Below are 17,664 nucleotides of genomic sequence, written 5' to 3'. Positions count from 1 at the left end.
AGGCCGCGCCCAGCTACCTACCGGTGCTCCTGACGGGGCCATCCGTAATTTCCCCTAGTTTTTACGTGACCTAATTAGCAGCAGACTAAGCTGGGTCATTGAGCAGATTCTCTCCTTTCAGTAGGTGGCACAAAGTACATTATAGTTCAATATTGAAAGTAAGACTACGGAACGAGAAATTTGCAAACCAAAATGCTGCAAACAATGGGATGGAAATCACCTTGACCCTGCAATGAGCAAGTGGATGGAAGATGGATGGAAGATGGATGGATGGAATATGATCTGATTACGTGTGCATATCCAGCTTCTGCAGAGTGTGGCTCTGTGGGTTAAGACCGTGCATCCATTATGACATGAACGCTGCGGTTGGCAATGTGATGTCACCATTGGGCCCTTGAGTGAAGCCCTTAACGCCAGCTGCTCCAGGGTATTAAATGAAAATGAAGCTTTGTCCCATTTGCACAAGTACAGGCACATAGGAATGTGTTCAGCGAGGTCATTGCACATATCCCATCATGCTTTTCTGGATAAGGCAGACGCTTATAGAGGTAACACAGAAGCTTGGGTCAGCCATTTAATCGGAGCCCCTGGAGCATTTTTTGGGCGGGGGGGGTTGGGGGGTGGTGGTTAAGGACATTGCTCAAGAGCCCAATGGAGATGTGGCTAATCTGCCAAGCATAAGATTCAAACCAGCAACCTTCTGATCGCAGATACAAACATACATCACTTAGGATAAAAGAATTTGCTAAATAAATCCACGTAAACAAGGGCCCCAAAAGGCCGCTCTGGCTGCTCTAGTCAGTAACCATCCTGACCTTAAATAATGAAAGAGGGGGAGGAGGGAGAGCAGAAGAGGAGACAGCCACTCAGAGACATCAGGGGAGCGAGGGGGTGTGAGCCGTCACACCCAAGAAAACGTCTATCTGACCCGTCGGGATGTGGAGGCACAGGCAGCCTGTGGGTCAGACGGTGGGGAGAGGCAGGCGTTTAGCGGGTTGGGAGAGGAGGCTCCGGAGCAGGACAAATCGATCAGTGCTCCCTCCACTCCTCCAGGGACGAAGACTCTCTGTGAAAGAACATCTGAATCTACCTAATGGGATGGAAAATCAGGGGGGGAAATGGGGATCCGTGCCCGCAGGGGGTCCGCTTTGCCGGTGCGGGACTTTGCGGCTCCTGCACATTCCGGCCTCCGAATCCCTCACACGGAGGAGAAAACATTTCCGTCCAGCCCTGTGTCACTCCATGACATTGCCGCCTCCGAATGACAATTAATGCCAGCCTAAAGGGGTCTGCAGGGTGCGCCACTTAGCCCCTTGTCCCCAGCTTTGACTAATAATTTGACTTTAACTTATGCAAAGGTTACCTCTGGAATTATGCGCGGCATGTGTCTGGCCGCCGGGCCGCTGATGTGGGACGTCGGCCCGGGTGTCCTTTTGAAGTCTCTGCGCCCCAGTTATTCTCATAAAGTGGCTCATGCTCCACATAACTAACGACAAGGCAGCACAAGCGGGTGACTAAATGATCTCCAGATGAACCAGGGCAGGAAACATGGCACCAACTGAGATTCAACCTTCTGCTCCCTCACGTTTCCATGTTCCACCAGGGATCTGCACCCGATCTCCAGGAGCACACTGAGACGCATCTCTATCTCCTGATCTGTGCTGAAACCCAATCTTAAACGTAGCTTCGCAGTGGCATCCAAACCTGATTTCCAGCAGAATACTGAGATACATCTCTAACTCCTGCTGTATGCTGAAAGTCAATCTTAACCCCAGCTTCACACTGGGGTCCACACCTGATCTCCAGGAGCACACTGAGGACCATCTCTATCTCCAGTCTAACCCTAGCCTCCATACGTAATCTCCAGCGGCGTGGATCCCAAACCGCAGTCAAGAATTCCCTCCAACGAAACCTGACAAAAATCCTTTGCTTGCAGGCTGCCGTTCGGCTGAAACTCTGCGGTCATTAACAGGGGTTATGTAACAGCTCACCAAGCAATTACACACCAGACAGGCCGGTGCGATGAGGCTTACAGTGGCGGGAGCGGAGCGTGGAACGCGGAACGCGGAACGCACCGCATAGCCGCGAAAACTAATGGATTAGAAAATTAATTGCACAGCGATGATAATGATCATGATGAATTACGCCTGTCCGGTATTATTGATAGAGATGCTCCCCCCACACAGGTGGCTGCAACAGTGGCAGTAAGTATGGATGCCTGAACCATCCACATACATCTTTGTTGAAGGATGGGGTAGGGCAGCTACTTGCTTAAGGTTCAAGACTCAGGTCACCACGATCATCAATGCTGAACTGTTGCACCTGCTCCTTGTTGTCAGGTAGATGTATATAATGGTGTGGCTGGTTTTTCATCAAGCCCCCCCGTACCTCTAAATACCAAGAGACATGCAGAGTCTCCTCTGGGTCTCTTTCTCCTTCCTGTTCCTGCCCCATTACCCCTCTGATTCTAAGGAGGAACACAAAAATAAAACTCAGCTCCACCGTCAGAACCCCCTGCCGAGGTTCTGTTTGCTGGATATGTGACACACGCGTGGCCCATCTGCCTGTGTTTTATGTGATTCACGGTGCTGTCAGGCATTCACGTGTCTCTTGACACGTGTTTTTGCACGCGTGTAGCTGCTTGTGACAGCCTCGGTTACTATGGGGAACATCTGTGTATGTGTGTGCGTGCGCGTGTGTGCGGTGATCTGCAACCGCGAGATACGTCCGTGCGTGGGGGGGTACGTATGGGTGTCTGTCTGATGACCTGTGACTGAGAGGTGTGACTCTCTGTATTTATTTTTTATTACTAGAAAGATAAACTTTATTAGAACCTCGAGGGGAAATTAAGGTGAAGATAAAGGCACAAGTAGCACATATGGGAATTGAACCCATGACCTTGGTGTTATTAGAACTATGCCCTAACAGATTAAGCTGCCATGAACACAAGCAGGGGGGGGGGGGGGGGGGGTTCTGAGTGAGTTGAGTCGAAACTGAGCAACAAGGTCAACTTTTAGTTAGGTACTCCTACAACACCGTTGCTAAAGTACAGTAAATGGGATATTGATGGCGTGACAGCAGTCACAGGCATACCTAGTACCCATTGGTGACCCTCGCCTCTATCTGTCAGCAGGTGGCGCCGCCTTGGCCAAACCTTCCGAGCGACAAGAAAATCACTCCCAGCTTGATGAGGGAGATGCTAAACGACATCAGGAAAATCAATCAGTGCGAACCCACCCAACCCTAATCAGCTTATTTTTACGAAGCTAATTAGCAAAGAAAGAAAGGAACACAAGAAAGAATAAATCATTCCGGAACAATGAATCTGACTCTGAGTTCCATCTGACACTTCGCAGTTTAACAGTCTGGAAAGATCTAGTGGATGATCGAACACTCAGGGCTGTTATATGAATAGATACTAAATGGTTCAACAGGAAGGAGGAACAGAAAATCAGGAACTGGCAGAAGATTTACCGTACCAGCAGTACCTCGTCTAGCTAAGCCGGTAGGAGTACGGCTAATTACTAAAATGCAATAACCATCATTAGAGTGTTTTAATAGGGCTTTGGGTCACCACAAGCTGCCAAAGAAGGATCAGAGCATTCTGGCATGGAGTTTGTCAGGGTCTGCATGTCCCTCGGGTGGTGTGACACTATTACTCCATGACATCCCATCCATCTGGTGTTTCCCTGATCGAGGTCTCGAGCACCATTCAGCGTCGGGTGTTCAGCCAGCTTGCTGACACAGTTCACAATGCCTTCCTGCTCATCAAACCATCCAATGACCACTCCTACCCTGCGGAGGGTGACATTGTCACCCCGCCAATGGGAGAGATGGACGAGTGTGAGCACCCGGAATGTTATCTGTCGGCCTTCACTTTGGGGGCTGAGTGTACCAGAAACATGCCAGGAAAATTCACCCTACACCGTAACAGAGTCATCAGGAGTAACAAACTCTCTAGCCCGAAGGCTTTTTCCAGCAAGTTCCACACTGGGAGCGGCTTGTTAAAACAAGCGTGAAGGATGACTCATCTGAGCGTGACTTTTCCCCCCGCCGCTCGGCAGACCACTGCCCGGATGCTTGTACGACTTTACCCATAAAAGTGCATTTTCACATGTAATAAGTGGTGTTCGCTGTGCACTCTCACCACGGGCTCCCTCTGCGTGAACTGCGACTGGCTGTACTTCTTAAAAACCGGCTGGCCCTGCCTCGGACTGACGTTTGCATGGAAACGGTTCCGAGACGCCCTTCATAGCCATGGACGTGCACCTCCCTCACCGAAATGACTCCTTTATTCTGCCAGCGGTAATACTCCTTTGTAAATCTCTCACAAAGCGAGCAGCGACCCCTGATCGGTTTATCTGTGGTAAAGGCGTTTATTTGTGTGCTCGCTATCTGACCGTGCGTGATTGCCGGTGTGGTTTGGGATTTGATGTGTTCCTCCCCTCATACCACAAAAAAACACCACGCAGGTTGAGTGGAACGGACCCAGGACAATTTTCTTAGTCGTCAATCAAAGATGGAATCAATTTTCGAATCGCATGTAATTAGTCCATTTTAATCCAGGCTGAGCAATGCGGCTACTCTGTTCAAAACAATCGCAGAGGCCTTTGGCCTTTCCCACACTGGGGGGCATCGGAGTAGCTGCTTCCAGCGGTTTAATAAGTATTTATCCCCTCAGAAGTAATTACCTTCGCCGATTAGTGGTCGGAGTTAATGTAATTACTCTACACTTTGAAATTAATTTAATCCTTGGATGTGTGGTGCATTTTGCGTTTGTCCGAGACCGTTACCCCTAATGAAATGCGACAATTTAATCTGCAATCTGCGGACAACCCCTTTAGAGATGAGGTAGAGTTTTTTGGGCAGGTGATGCCATCCCTGTTGAAAATTGAGGGACCTGGAGCCCCAGATGCTCGAGGGAGGGGAGTGCGTCTGTCGTGCCCCCGCTGAGTGGGTATGTGAAGGGAGGTGCGGCACTGTCTCGCCTCCCCAGGTCCCCAGTGAGGGAGACGTATGGGAACTCTTCCAACACCACTTTAAAACTCTCCTACGCGGCGAAGTAGGCAGCCTTCCGGAAAGTTCCACCGTAACCTGAAATAACCACAGCCGGCACACAAAAAAAAAAACACAAACGTCACCGCTGCCCCAGCTAATCGATCCATGTTCGGCAAGACGAGCGGAGTGACGGCAAAAGCAGGATCCAGGCAGGCCGACGCCATGGTTACACGGATAAGGTCGTTAACGGGATATGAGCGGGAAAAACAGATTAATTATCGCTGTTGGCTCAGGGAATCTGTCTTTGCAACTGCTGCCGCACTCGACCGAAGGAGGATAAACAAACAACAGAGAAAGAGATAAACAACTCGCACGGATACACCGAACGCCTCACAGAGGGATGCTGAGAAAATCCATTAGACCGCTATGATTATCAATTAAAATCTTTGCGGTCCCTAAATTAATGTAATTACTGTCCGCATCGAGAGGAGGGAGCAGAGCAATTGGGTTTCGGTGTATAGACCGATAAGAGAGAGGCGGGCCGGCATACCTGGTGGCTTGAAGGGGAGGGGAGGGGGGGCACTTACCCTGTGAACACCCCGTCCTCGGTCCTCTCCATAGTTGGTGCCAAGGATCTCAAAGTGGATGTTGGGGTTAGTTCCGTTCTCGTTAAACTCCAACAGGCTGGTCAGGCCGCTCACCCCCGCCTGCACGGCACAGAAGAGATTGACAGCTTCACGTCCAGTGGGGAATCCCCACGTGACATCATCATCACATCATCGACGTGACAGACAGCTTCACATCCAGCGGGGAACCCCACAGGACATCATCATCACATCATCGACATAAAAGACAAGACTGTGTGTGAGGAGCGTATCTATAGTCCACAGGACAGACGGGGTGCGTGTTTATGCCTCTTTCAGGGGAAAACATCCTGTGTGAAGAGCCATCAATCAGGATCACGGCCAGGAGCTGACATCCACACTTCCGCCCTGATGTGGCTAGGTCTGGGCAAAGACACCCCGGCCGTGTCTGATTGGTCCTCTGAGTCGCCACGACAACCTGCTTATGGTGCATCAGTCCTGTTCATTTACCGATATCACAGGCGGCTTCCATCTCCAAACACGCTAAATGAAAACGGTCTGAGGAGGGATAACGGTGCATTCCTTCTGCAGTCACACTGAAAGCAGCACGCTATGAAGTTAGCTGGTATGAGCTTTATCAGTTACTCAAGAAACCTGTTTGAGGACATCTCTGAAAAGCCAGCATAAGGGAACACAAGCCATTCTGCTATCAGCGTCCTGGCCAACCCCTCTGCGGGATGATGGTCAAGATAGGAGATGTGTGGAAGCATCACATGATTTACATCATCGTTCCCCATGATGCCCAACTCTCTGCCCAGAAATGTAGCCTATTTGACCATTGAGGGATTTGCCCCAAGAGAGGCAGCCTGGTCTGTTGGACTGGAGAGTGTGCGGAAGGTTAGTGCGTGTGTGCGTGAGGACTCATGAGGCCTCAGGAAGACTCTGCGTCTTCGCCCTCCACCCTCCCTCATGGCTTCCAGCAGGACTGCCACCCCACTATTGCACATTTATTTGAATGAGCTCCAGTTTGGTGGCGAGTGCATTGATTCATCTCCGCAGCCCAGGAGCAGACAATGGAGAGACTCAATCCACCCGCATGCAGCAAATTAAGGCCTGGACAGCAATCAGTCCTGCAAACAGATGTCTTGTCACTGTGAGCTGAGGGGGCCATTGTGCTAGTTAATGGGGGCCGGGTCCCACATCCACGGCTGGGGAAACAAATGTTTCAGGAGGCGCCAGGCAAGGTCAAAACAAAGAGTTCATTAAAGCAGAGCTTTTCAATTCTGCTTGTAGCCCTGTGCTAACACACCTGATTCAGCTAATCAAGGCTTGTTGACTGGCTGAATTAGACAGACTGCTGCAGTCCCTTTGAGGCCCTTTGAGACTGGGACTGAAAATCAGTGCATTAAGGAAAAGGCCCGCAAAGCCCCGGCAAATAGACTCTCAGACAGCACAGCGGCACGGCTGTCTTTTATAAGCACAGCCACATCATTACAGAAACAGGACTCTGTGCCTAAGTAGAAGAGCCAATCAGTCTGCAGGTAATGGGCGTGTCAGCACCCACGGGGATCACTCATTGGTGGACTTGTCCCGTTTGGGTTTTTTTTAAGCTGATGCTGATTCTGATTCACAGCTAAGACCTTAACAAGACTGAGAGGATGACTCTTTTGCTAACTGTACCTAACAACCGACGTGGTTTTGCGTGGGTCAAAATTCAGACAAAAAGGCAGTAGCTGAAACAAGCAAGTCCACCGAGCATCTGTCATGATTCAAACATGCAGAACCTTCACACTCCGACATGGTACAGGGGCCTGGCGTTAGCAGCTGGTCTCCTAATAAAATCCCCAGCATCTCACCCACTTCCGTGAAATTCAAAGACACTCAGATTTTGATGATTTTTGCCCTCGAGTGAGAAACTGGAAAACTAATAAGGTTGTTGCAGGATCCTCAGAAGAAAATTCACATTTCAAACATTAGAGTCGCTACATTAAATAAATATTTTAAGGAATGCAAATATGAAAAGATCTTGCAGAGGTTTGCTTTCCTCAGTTTAGTTCATGACCTGATGCCCTAAAGATGCTTTTTTTTTAACCTACCAATCAGGACAAGAAAGCAAGAAAGTGCTGAGTACTGGAAGAGTGACTGAAACCTACAAGCTCAAATAACGAATGCAAAAATGAAAGGATCTTGCAGACATTCGCTCTCCTAAGTCGTGCTCATGACAGACGAAGAGCCCTGTTTTTCTGAGGACTCGTTATTTGTTCAGCAGATCTTTTAGGCCACTTAGAGAGTTCACCCAGAAGCCAGGTTTTGGATGCTGAGCTGCTCAGTTCGTATCTTTGGCGCAGAGAGACCTGCCCAGCTTTGGCGCTGCCACTCTGTGTAATGCCAGCTTTTTCCTAAACCAGCTTAAATGCGAGTTCAGGGGGGACTCAGAGAGACAGTAGGCCACTAACTGAGTTAACCACCTCATAACTTGCTGACCTTGCAAACCAAGTTAGCCGCTGCATTACCTGTTAAGTCTGCAAACTACGGCAAGTGTTGCATGAGCTCCCGGCCTTATCCTCCCCGCCACAGCTAGAGAAACGGCTCACATCCCCTGCCTAATTTCCATTACAGAATAGAGCTGAGTCTCTCTGCGCAGAAAATGGTCTTCTTGACCGACTCCTCTGTCACATTTCGTATTGCGGTCTCATTGAGTAGATAATGGCGCTGTGATTGTGTTCACTGATGGTTCATTGGCCTCCTAACTGCAGATCTAATGGGTTATCTAGGGACACTTAATGAAACGTTACTGAAGTATGGTCCCCTTGACCGTAAATTATTGATTTAATGCTCAAGTCCTTCTACTCCTGGCTGGCCCAGAATCCTCGGGCATTTAGACACGTTCTGACAGGCATTCACGCACACGCACGCAAAGAGGCTGCGGGAGACGCCCACCTTCTTGACGGTGTCCAGCATGGAGCGGCCCCCCTGCCAGGGTTTGGAGTTCTTGCGGATGCAGGAGAGGCTCGCCATGCTGTGCCACTTGCGGTCTTCCAGCTTCTTGTGGAAGGTGTTGGCCAGCAGCAGCACCGTGTCATAGATGTAGCGGTTGGTGATCTGGAGACCAGAGGCGAGAGGCCCGAGGTGAGTGAGCCATGGACAGCTATCAGATTTCTCCTTTGCGTCATTGTCATACGAAGTGCATCAACGTCCCTTTAAAACCCATAACAAGTCCATGACAACCTTAAAGGGCTCAGATACTTTTTTGTCACAGTCAGCACCTTACAGCAGGGGGCAGCATATCTTTAAGCGAACAGCCCAGCTGAGCACCATGAGCCGTAGTTTTACTGCGGAATCCTTCACTGGTAATTATTCCAGAGGGAAGAAAGACTTTGTGGCAGTTCTTGAGTAAATGCAGAAAGGAACCCACAGTTGCCTCTCGCCCTACATCGTAAATCTCCTTCCTGCAAACAACCGTCCTAAATACTGTTTGTACAAGGGATTGTGCTCCCCAAGCGAGGCACGGCATTTACTTTACCGTCACAGATAAGGCCGCACCTCACCCTCTTTATGAATCTGTATCTGCTGATCCCATCATTCATACTCTGCGTGGCATCTCCATGTTATCCTTATACATGGATAACAATCCTTTGGTCAAAGCTAACGCATTTACACAGTAGTGATTAATAAAAAAATTGTTTTGTGATTTAACGAAAAAACTAATTCTTTGACAGCCCTATTAACAATTTTTGCCCATACTATTCCCCCACTGGGGTACCAAAATTAGCGCAATTAAAATTAGCGCAAAGAAAGAAATAATAACACATTATGACATTAAGATTAACGCTAACGCATTAACTTTGACAACCCTATCCATAAGTGATGTCATAATTTGATCGACCAGCCACCACATTCATTCATCATTTTCCTTTTTTTAATGGAGTTTTGTCAGTCAAAATGGCCGACATCATCTCTTAGTACTTTTGAGCGAGCGCTTAAGGTCCCAGCAGAGGATCTGAATCTGCTTTTGTGGAAGAGAAATCTCACAATCCCTGTCTCCGCTTCGCATCAATGCTGTGAGCTTAGTGTACACATTGTAGTCAGAGTCGTCAATCATTCTCAGACTAGGTGATAGAAATGTTGAACCTGACAGAGGAACATAAAACAGCACAGAAGATCAACATGTGAGGACTTCTAACAGAACGGGAATATTACAAAACCAGCAGTGTCTGTTCTGTGAAGCTGCATAATTTATTGCAGCTCAAACAATCACAAATCAACTTACATACGCTAGCACTTTTATGCAGCGTGATTATAAAATGACTTTTTTCTAAAAGGCACAAGAGCAGAATACTGCCATGTTTCCAAACATACAATCCTTTGGTTACAGCACCAGATCCTCAACCGACATGCCACCTACTGTCCTAACAGCACACCCCCAGAGAGTCTGCACATTGGCTGGAGGGGAAAGGGGACTGAGAGGCACAGGGGAGTTCATTTCACGTTGATCGATCGAGCAACAATTCAGTCGGAGTGTTGTCTCCATTTTAATGAGAATGTAATAAGCAGACTGGAGTGGTTTCCACTGTTTATTAGTCTGAAATGCTCACGCACACTTGATGTTGTATTGAACGGTGCTGTTATGCTACACAGTCCCAATGAGGGACAACTGACTTGGAGAGCCCCCCCAACCCCCCTAGTCAGGCAGTGACGAACCCACACATAGACATAGAACTCACACATAGACACAGAACCCACACATAGACACAGAACCCACACATAGACACAGAACCCACACATAGACATAGAACCCACACATAGGCATAGAACCCACACATAGACACAGAACCCACACATAGACACAGAACCCACACATAGACACAGACCGCAGATGAATGTCATCAGTGAATATGTGATGGACAAAACCTGCCTCAATTTCTGCAGCCACTCTGAATCATTTGGGGGCTTTTTGGCTTGTTGGGTAAGCCTCAGCCCAGAACAACATTATAACGCTTTGATAGCACGTGATGTAATGTTTGGCTTAATTGCTCCCATAAAATCAAAGCTGATTCCCAAGCGGCACTCAGAAAGCCAGGAAAAACACCATGTTAGAAAATGGAAATGGTCCTAAGTTTTATGTACTCCTCTTAAAGTTAGCAGTCAATTTATGTATATTATTTATTCGTGTTTTTAAATAATCCTCTTTGTACAGTATGCTACATGTCAGCAGAGAAATACAGGAATATAAATTACAGCCATAAACATTTATTTAGCTCTGCTGGAGCCTGGGGCACTTTATTACCGAAAGAAACACACAGACACACAAACAGGAACTGCCTCGCTGTCGAGCGCACTCTGCATACAGGGGCCAGACCGTGCAAAGGGAAGCGTGGCTCTCATATCTGTTTGTTTATTTATATACATTTCCCAGCAGTGAAGCCAAAGGAGGAGGGACGTGAGCAGCAGTTTCTGTGGATAGTGGGGATTTTATTAGACCTACAGGCTTTCAGCAGATACACTCAGATCACTAATATACACTGAGCTGCCATCATTAGGCTGCCCCACGCAGGCCTGAGTGCTCAGCGGAGTGCCGTGTGGAACAAAACGACCGCCAGCTGTCCGAGCGGGCCCACCTGGCACTGGTTACGACCCTGTGGGGCGCTGTTTACAGGGGGGCAGGAGGGCAGGGTGGGATGCTGGGTAACAAACAGGACAATTCTATGGTAACGTGGCCAGCTGATCTCAAGCAGAGCCATCAGTGCAGGGATATACAGTCAGTCAGTGCGGTCAAGTGTGTATGTGTGTGTGTCTCATCAGTACAGTCAGGAGTGTTTGTGTGTGTTGCTGGGACTCGTGAGAATAATTGAGAGTGTGTGTATGTATGTTTTTGTAATTATTACGTTGTGGGGACCAGATTTCCCCATAGTGTGATAAAAACCTGGAACTTTTTAAATTGTGGGGACATTTTATTAAAATCTGTGACTGCAATCAAAAAGGTAAAAATGCCAGAAGTCTTGTATTTTGTTTGGTTACTTATGGTTAAGGTTAGGGCTGGGTAGGGGTTAAGGTTGCCATGTTTGGGAACAGGGTTTTTCTTATAAAAATGCATGGAGGGTCCTCACAAACATATGAGTACATGGACCGTGTGTGTGTGTGTGGCTTATGTTTATATTACCTTGTGGGGACCAAATGTTCCCCACAATGTAATAAAAACCTGTTATTTTGATGTTGTGGGGACCATTTGTGCCTGTGGGGATGGTTGCTGATGGTTGTCATGGAATTGCGCTCCATCGTTGTGTGAAATTGGGCCCTGGAAAGTGAGCCAAACTGACCAGTTCTCTGCCTCCACGCCACTAACTCAGCTGTCCCCAGCACCCCACTGAGCTGACATTCTGCCTGCCAGACCACTTGATCACTCCCAAATATCACTATGCTGGAAAAATACAGTTTAGAAAAAGTAGTACAGTGCTGCCAAACAGGAGTGATCAAAACAGAAACATTCTCCCTGTTGGCACGGTGGATCAAAGCTTTCTCTCTTATTTAACTTCCACACCAGCTAATGCCTGCAGGAAATGTAGCAGCGCCCTCTATGGCTTAGGATGTTTTACTGCAACAACATGTTCATCAAACAATTTCAGCACAAAAGAAATTGGAAGAATAATAAGCTAAAGATGAAGCTGAAATGACAATTTATATAACAGCAACTCCGATTCCCGTTTCCACGACCCCCCAGCGTTTCATGCATTCCTAATTTGCAGAAGTAATCTAATTACACTTAATTACCAACGTAATTGGATGTGTCACACTGCAAAGCGCGAAAGCTGAAAGACGTCTGCCGCGTCGCCGAGCCGCAACGAGTGCAGCGACTTCAGAGCGAATAAAGAAACAGAACAAGGAAGTCTGATCGGAAACAGAGAACGGAGAAATGCAAATGTCACCCCAGAAGAAGGGAGTGACAGACAGCCAATCTGAAAATTCAAAGATCCTCATTATTATCCATTACTGTGTGCCATTCCCTCATGGTTCTTAGAGGGTACCCTCGTCCAAGGTAAAGGTTTGATTGTTCATTCTCTGCAGTCTTGCCTCACCTCCAGTGTCTGCGCCTTGGGGTCCTTGGGGTCGCACAGTGATGTGTTGATGCGGTGGTTGTTGCGCACGCAGCGCTGGCTGGTGTTCTGCGGCTGTGGGAAGGTCTGTCTGACCAGTGTGAGCCGGCCGATGGACTTCATCACCAGCTCCTGCAGGTCCAGGTCGGAGATCTCCTGCAGGAGTGACAGAGAGGCCAGAACTGAGGGAAATGTCCAGAAAGCAATGGCAGAACGACAAGTCTAGCATCGGTTAACTGAAATTTCTAGATATGGCCAGATTAACCCCCTCAACCATCACACACAAAAGGAGCAGAGCACTCATCCCGGGGTAGAGAAAACATTCACACAAGTTCATTTCAACCATCAATCAGTCTCCAGTTGCTTCAATGTCCAACCCTCCATGCTCGGATGTTCGACCACACAGCTCGTACAGAGCGTCAGGACACTGAGAACAAGCACACCCATGTTGCTGTGTCTACGAGCCAGACTAGATACGCGCAGGGAGACTCCTTTGACGGTGACACGGGGGCGGAGCCAGCAGAAGGCCAGCCAGATGTGCACGAACCACAGGGGTCCCTCGGTGTCAGGAAGCACCCACATGTAGCTCGCTGCCAACAGTCAGCTTTCACCAAATGCCCGTTTCCTGTGGCACCGTGAGTTTCTCTGCGACACCCGAATTTTATGTCTTACACTCTTCTCTCTGAAAAGCCAAGAGAAGCAGTTTGCACTCAGAAGTACCAAAGCCAGCCTTCTTGGCAACAAATCTGAAACCTTTTTCTGCTGCCTCTACATTACCCACAATCCCCGAGGGGCTGGGAGGCATGACAGCGTTAAGCAGACAGGGAGCCCCCATGTTCGGGACCGGCAGCTGTCCTCTTTAATGTGCTTCGGTCCGTTTCACTACAGACGTGCGGTAAATTCTGCTCCTGACTTTAGGAAAACTTTGGGTAGTGAGTCCATGACGTTTGGGCTTGTTGCGTAAATGTGCCGCTTCACTGTGAACTAGCCGAGTTTCCTTCCCCTCAGAAACTCCCAGCGTGCGAATCGGCTTCCAGGCCGAGTCACAGCTATTTCAGGATGGCGTGAGCGGGGCCTCACCGGGATGGTCTGTCTGTGAAGACATGGCCGTGGAATGCAAATGTGGCGGGGGCGCTGTGGGGTGCGGGGGGCAGAGGGCACTCTTCCACGCATACAGGAGCCCTGCTCTGAGATCTCCTTAATGCTTTACGGGCAGAATTATTTTTGCTACATCTTGCCAGGGACAATTTGAGTTACAGGGCTGGTCTTTGTCCTCACATCCCCCCCCCCCCAAGAAAATCCAACCCCTACCCCCAGCACTCCATAACACTACTGTTAAAGCAGAGAGAGTAACACTGGAAGTGCCGAGCTGACACAAAGTTTCCCCACGTTCTCTCACAGGAGGACCAACACAACTTATATACTATGTAATGTACATCTATTACAAATACTGTCTTTAACAATGTAAAGTGCATCTATTACAAATACTGTCTTTAACACTGTAAAGTGCATCAATTACAAATACAGTAAAACCTTGGATTGCGAGTGTTTTGCAAGACGAGCAAAATTTTAAAATAAATTTGAACTTGATAAATGAGCGAGGTCTTGCAATACGAGTATTACATATACGCTGTCTGCCGAGCGTCACGTGATCACAACTGAGCTGATGGTTCTCTCTCTCTCTCGCTGTGGGATTGTGGGTAATCGCCTCTCATGCTCGGTCTCAGTCAGCGTGCCTCACTCGTATAGTCAAAATTTAGTAGTAAAGAGCTATCCGAATAAGGGCGTAGCAGTGCGAGCGATGTATCCGTTTAACGGCAATGCAATGTCCTCATTTCCGCGAAATCGAAAAGGAGGCAAAAGTGGCTGTCATTGGATGGGTTCCTTGTTAAAGTCGCACAAAAAGAAAAAGATTCCAGTGAGCCAACAGATAGCAGTGATTCCGTTAGTTACAGTGAAAGTCGTCCTACAAAATAACCCTCCTCTTCTCCTCTCTCGTCTCCCTCACACCATCCATGATTCTTTTCAAAGGTAAAGTGCAGGTTAATTTCTTTTATGTATTTTTACTTTATATTTTGTATTAAACATTTTTATATGAATATTTTTGGGTTGTGGAGCGAATCATCTGAGTTTCCATTATTTCTAATGGGAAAATTCGCTTTGATACACGAGTGCTTTGGATTATGAACGAATTATGCTCGCAGTCCGAGGTTTTACTGTACTGCTTTTTACCACTGGAATATACTGTACATCAATTACATTCTACCTTTGTAATTTTCAGTCAGAAATACTGTCTTTACTATTGTGCATCAAATTAAATTAGTCATTACAATTGAAATGTTCATCAATTACAAATATCCTCTGTACCATGAATGAGCATCAGTTACACAAACGTCCTTTGCCATTGAAATGCATATTTCTTTCTGCAAAGAGTATTAATGTCATTTCTGTGAAAAGGGTAAAAAGAAATGGTGCAGCCTCTTCTTCTCTGGCTGAGAAGTGACATACTGAATGTATTGAAATGATCGTTATATATTTGGGTTCCATCCATCCATCTTCCAACAAGGCACAGGGCACACTCTCAATGGGATGCTGGCCAATCGCGGGGCACTCGCCAAACGTGACGTCAGCTCACTGCGGGACACTCCACAAAAAGGGTGTTGGCTCATCAAGGGGACACTTACCAAATGGGACGTCGGCCCGTCGCAGGCCACTCCCCAAACCGGACGTCGGCCTCTCCCGGGCCACTCCCCAAACCGGACGTCGGCCCGTCCCGGGCCACTCCCCAAATGGGATGCCGGCCCGTCGTGGGCCACTCCCCAAATGGGATGCCGGCCCGTCGTGGGCCACTCCACAAACAGAATGCCGGCCTGTCCCGGGGCACTTCCCAAACCGGACGTCGGCCCGTCGCGGGGCAATCCACAAAAGGGGCGTCAGCCGATCGCAAGGCACTCCCCAAATGGGGTGTCAGCCCATCACGGGGTTCTCCACAAAAGGGGCATTGGCCCATCGTGAGGTTCTCCACAAAAGAGGCATCGGCCCATCACAGGGTTCTCCACAAAAGGGGCGTTGACCGATCACAGGGTTCTCCACAAAAGGGGAGTCGGCCGATCACGGGGTTCTCCACAAAAGGGGCGGCGGCCCATCCCAGGGCACATACAATTGGCAATTTAGAGTGAGCATTTCACATGGTTTGGACTGTAGGGGGAAACCTACTACAGCAATGTTGATGAAACGTTCCCACCATTTCTATGGCACAGAACCCCTAGCTCACCTCATTGATGATGATCCAGTGACAGTCAAACGCCACGAGGTTAGTCTCCACAACCTTCCAGAGAGAAAGAGAGAGAGACAGAGAGAGAAAGAGGAAGGGAGAGAGGGAGAGAGATGTCAATACTGAATTAACATAGTAATGACATGACGGTCTAACACTAGAACACATAACTCTATCGTTACTCCCACTGAAACGTTTAAAAAAAATCATACATTTATACATATTTATAGTAGAAAAAGTGTACTGAATACTGGACCATGACAAAATTTCCAGTCAATACGGTGCATTTGGGAACGGCAGTCAAACAGCAGCAGGGTTGACAGCAGATAGACAAAGCATAGACAAAGACAAAACACAGACAAAACACATACATAGACAAAACACATACGGAAAACACACACAGGTGGAACACAGGCGAAACACATAGGAAACACTGACACAGGCAGAACACAGGTACAGAACGACACACACAGTCGCACATGGAAAGACAAGAACACACACACGCACAAGGAAAGACGCAGACACGCACGGCCACACATGGAGACGTGGACACACACAGCCGCACACAGACACAGATGCACATGCACACACGGCCAAAAAGAGTATACACAAAGAAACAATACAAATCCACCCCAGGTCCGCTCAGCTGTGTGTATGTCAAGTGTAATTAGCTGAGAACTGCACTTGCAAATGAGAGGCCGCGAGGTCTGGTGGGCAGCTCAGACATGTTTAAAAATAGAATAGACTTTGGAGGGGTATAGGGTCTGAGTTCTGACCCAGAGATACTCGGAACAAAGCATGTGCATGAGTGAACCCTTTCCTCTCTGAGTATTTCAGTCTTTCAGAAGCTGCGAGTTTTAAGATTCAAGGGTCAAGATCCTGTAATTGGCAGAGAGCCAGACTGTCAGTATTCAGAGTCAGTCCAGTGTGGCATGATAACAGAAGACAGGGAACGACAAGGGGCACATGACCTGCCATTCACAGCAGCGCCTGAGGACACGGCGGAAAAAACACTCACAGCTCACTTCAGAGCTACGCTTCATTACAGAGTCTGGGTGACCGGCAGGGATCCCCCCCAAACAAGTCACAGGCCATGTTTCCGGCAGCTTCCGTGTGTTTCTCTCCGTTTCCACGGGCCTCTCCTGCTCTTAATCTCCTTGAGCCTTTGCACCTGGGGCTACTGCTTTTGTTTGGCCTTATAAGAGGCCCAGCGGTCCGGCCGACACGGGGAACATGTAGCTAATTTGTTCGGTTGCAAGAGGCTTGTTTATTCAACTGTGCCGCCGTGATAAACTCACTCTGGTCTTACCACTGCATCATAAGGACAGGCACAGGCTTGAGAGCGTAGCTAACTAGCTGGCTGACCCCCCTTCCCTCCATCCCTATGCACACCACTCCAGCTACCAGCCGCATCTGCCGAGTCCAGTACACGACACGATGATTCCCGTTTCCATTAACCCTCGGTCAGATAGCATCTTGCTTTGAAGAGCCCCACGAGTGCCCTATGGGCTGCCCCCCCCCTTTTTTTTTTCTCCATAGCTGGGTGCTTCGCCCCAAAATGCTCCCAGAAAGCAAAAACCTGCAGCTGAAGGAGACTGTACATGCAAATAATAAAACAAGGGCCTTGCTCAGCGGCCCACGGACACCCGGCTGCTCTGCCGAGGCCGGAGCGATCATCCAATCACGGGCACGGAGACTCAGCCCGCTGAGCCACTCA

General features: G+C 48.5%; 1 protein-coding gene across 2 annotated transcripts in view; it reads right to left on the bottom strand.

Moving 5' to 3' along the window:
* The window catches only part of grid2 (glutamate receptor, ionotropic, delta 2), a 312,014-nt gene that overhangs the window by 96,621 nt on the left and 197,729 nt on the right, over positions 1–17,664 (bottom strand). For both annotated transcript variants that reach the window (XM_023836747.2, XM_072706413.1), the window contains exons 5-8: positions 15,948–16,001; positions 12,656–12,829; positions 8,523–8,684; positions 5,586–5,705 (exon numbers count right to left, since the gene is read on the bottom strand). In XM_023836747.2, the coding sequence (XP_023692515.1) occupies positions 5,586–5,705; positions 8,523–8,684; positions 12,656–12,829; positions 15,948–16,001 (510 nt within the window). The remainder of the gene's footprint in view (positions 1–5,585; positions 5,706–8,522; positions 8,685–12,655; positions 12,830–15,947; positions 16,002–17,664) is intronic.

The sequence above is a fragment of the Paramormyrops kingsleyae genome, chromosome 2 (assembly GCF_048594095.1).
Source record: "Paramormyrops kingsleyae isolate MSU_618 chromosome 2, PKINGS_0.4, whole genome shotgun sequence".
In the NCBI taxonomy this organism is placed as follows: Eukaryota; Metazoa; Chordata; class Actinopteri; order Osteoglossiformes; family Mormyridae; genus Paramormyrops; species Paramormyrops kingsleyae.
The sequence above is the reverse complement of the archived record's forward strand: the minus strand, read 5'-3'. Positions and strand labels throughout refer to the sequence as shown.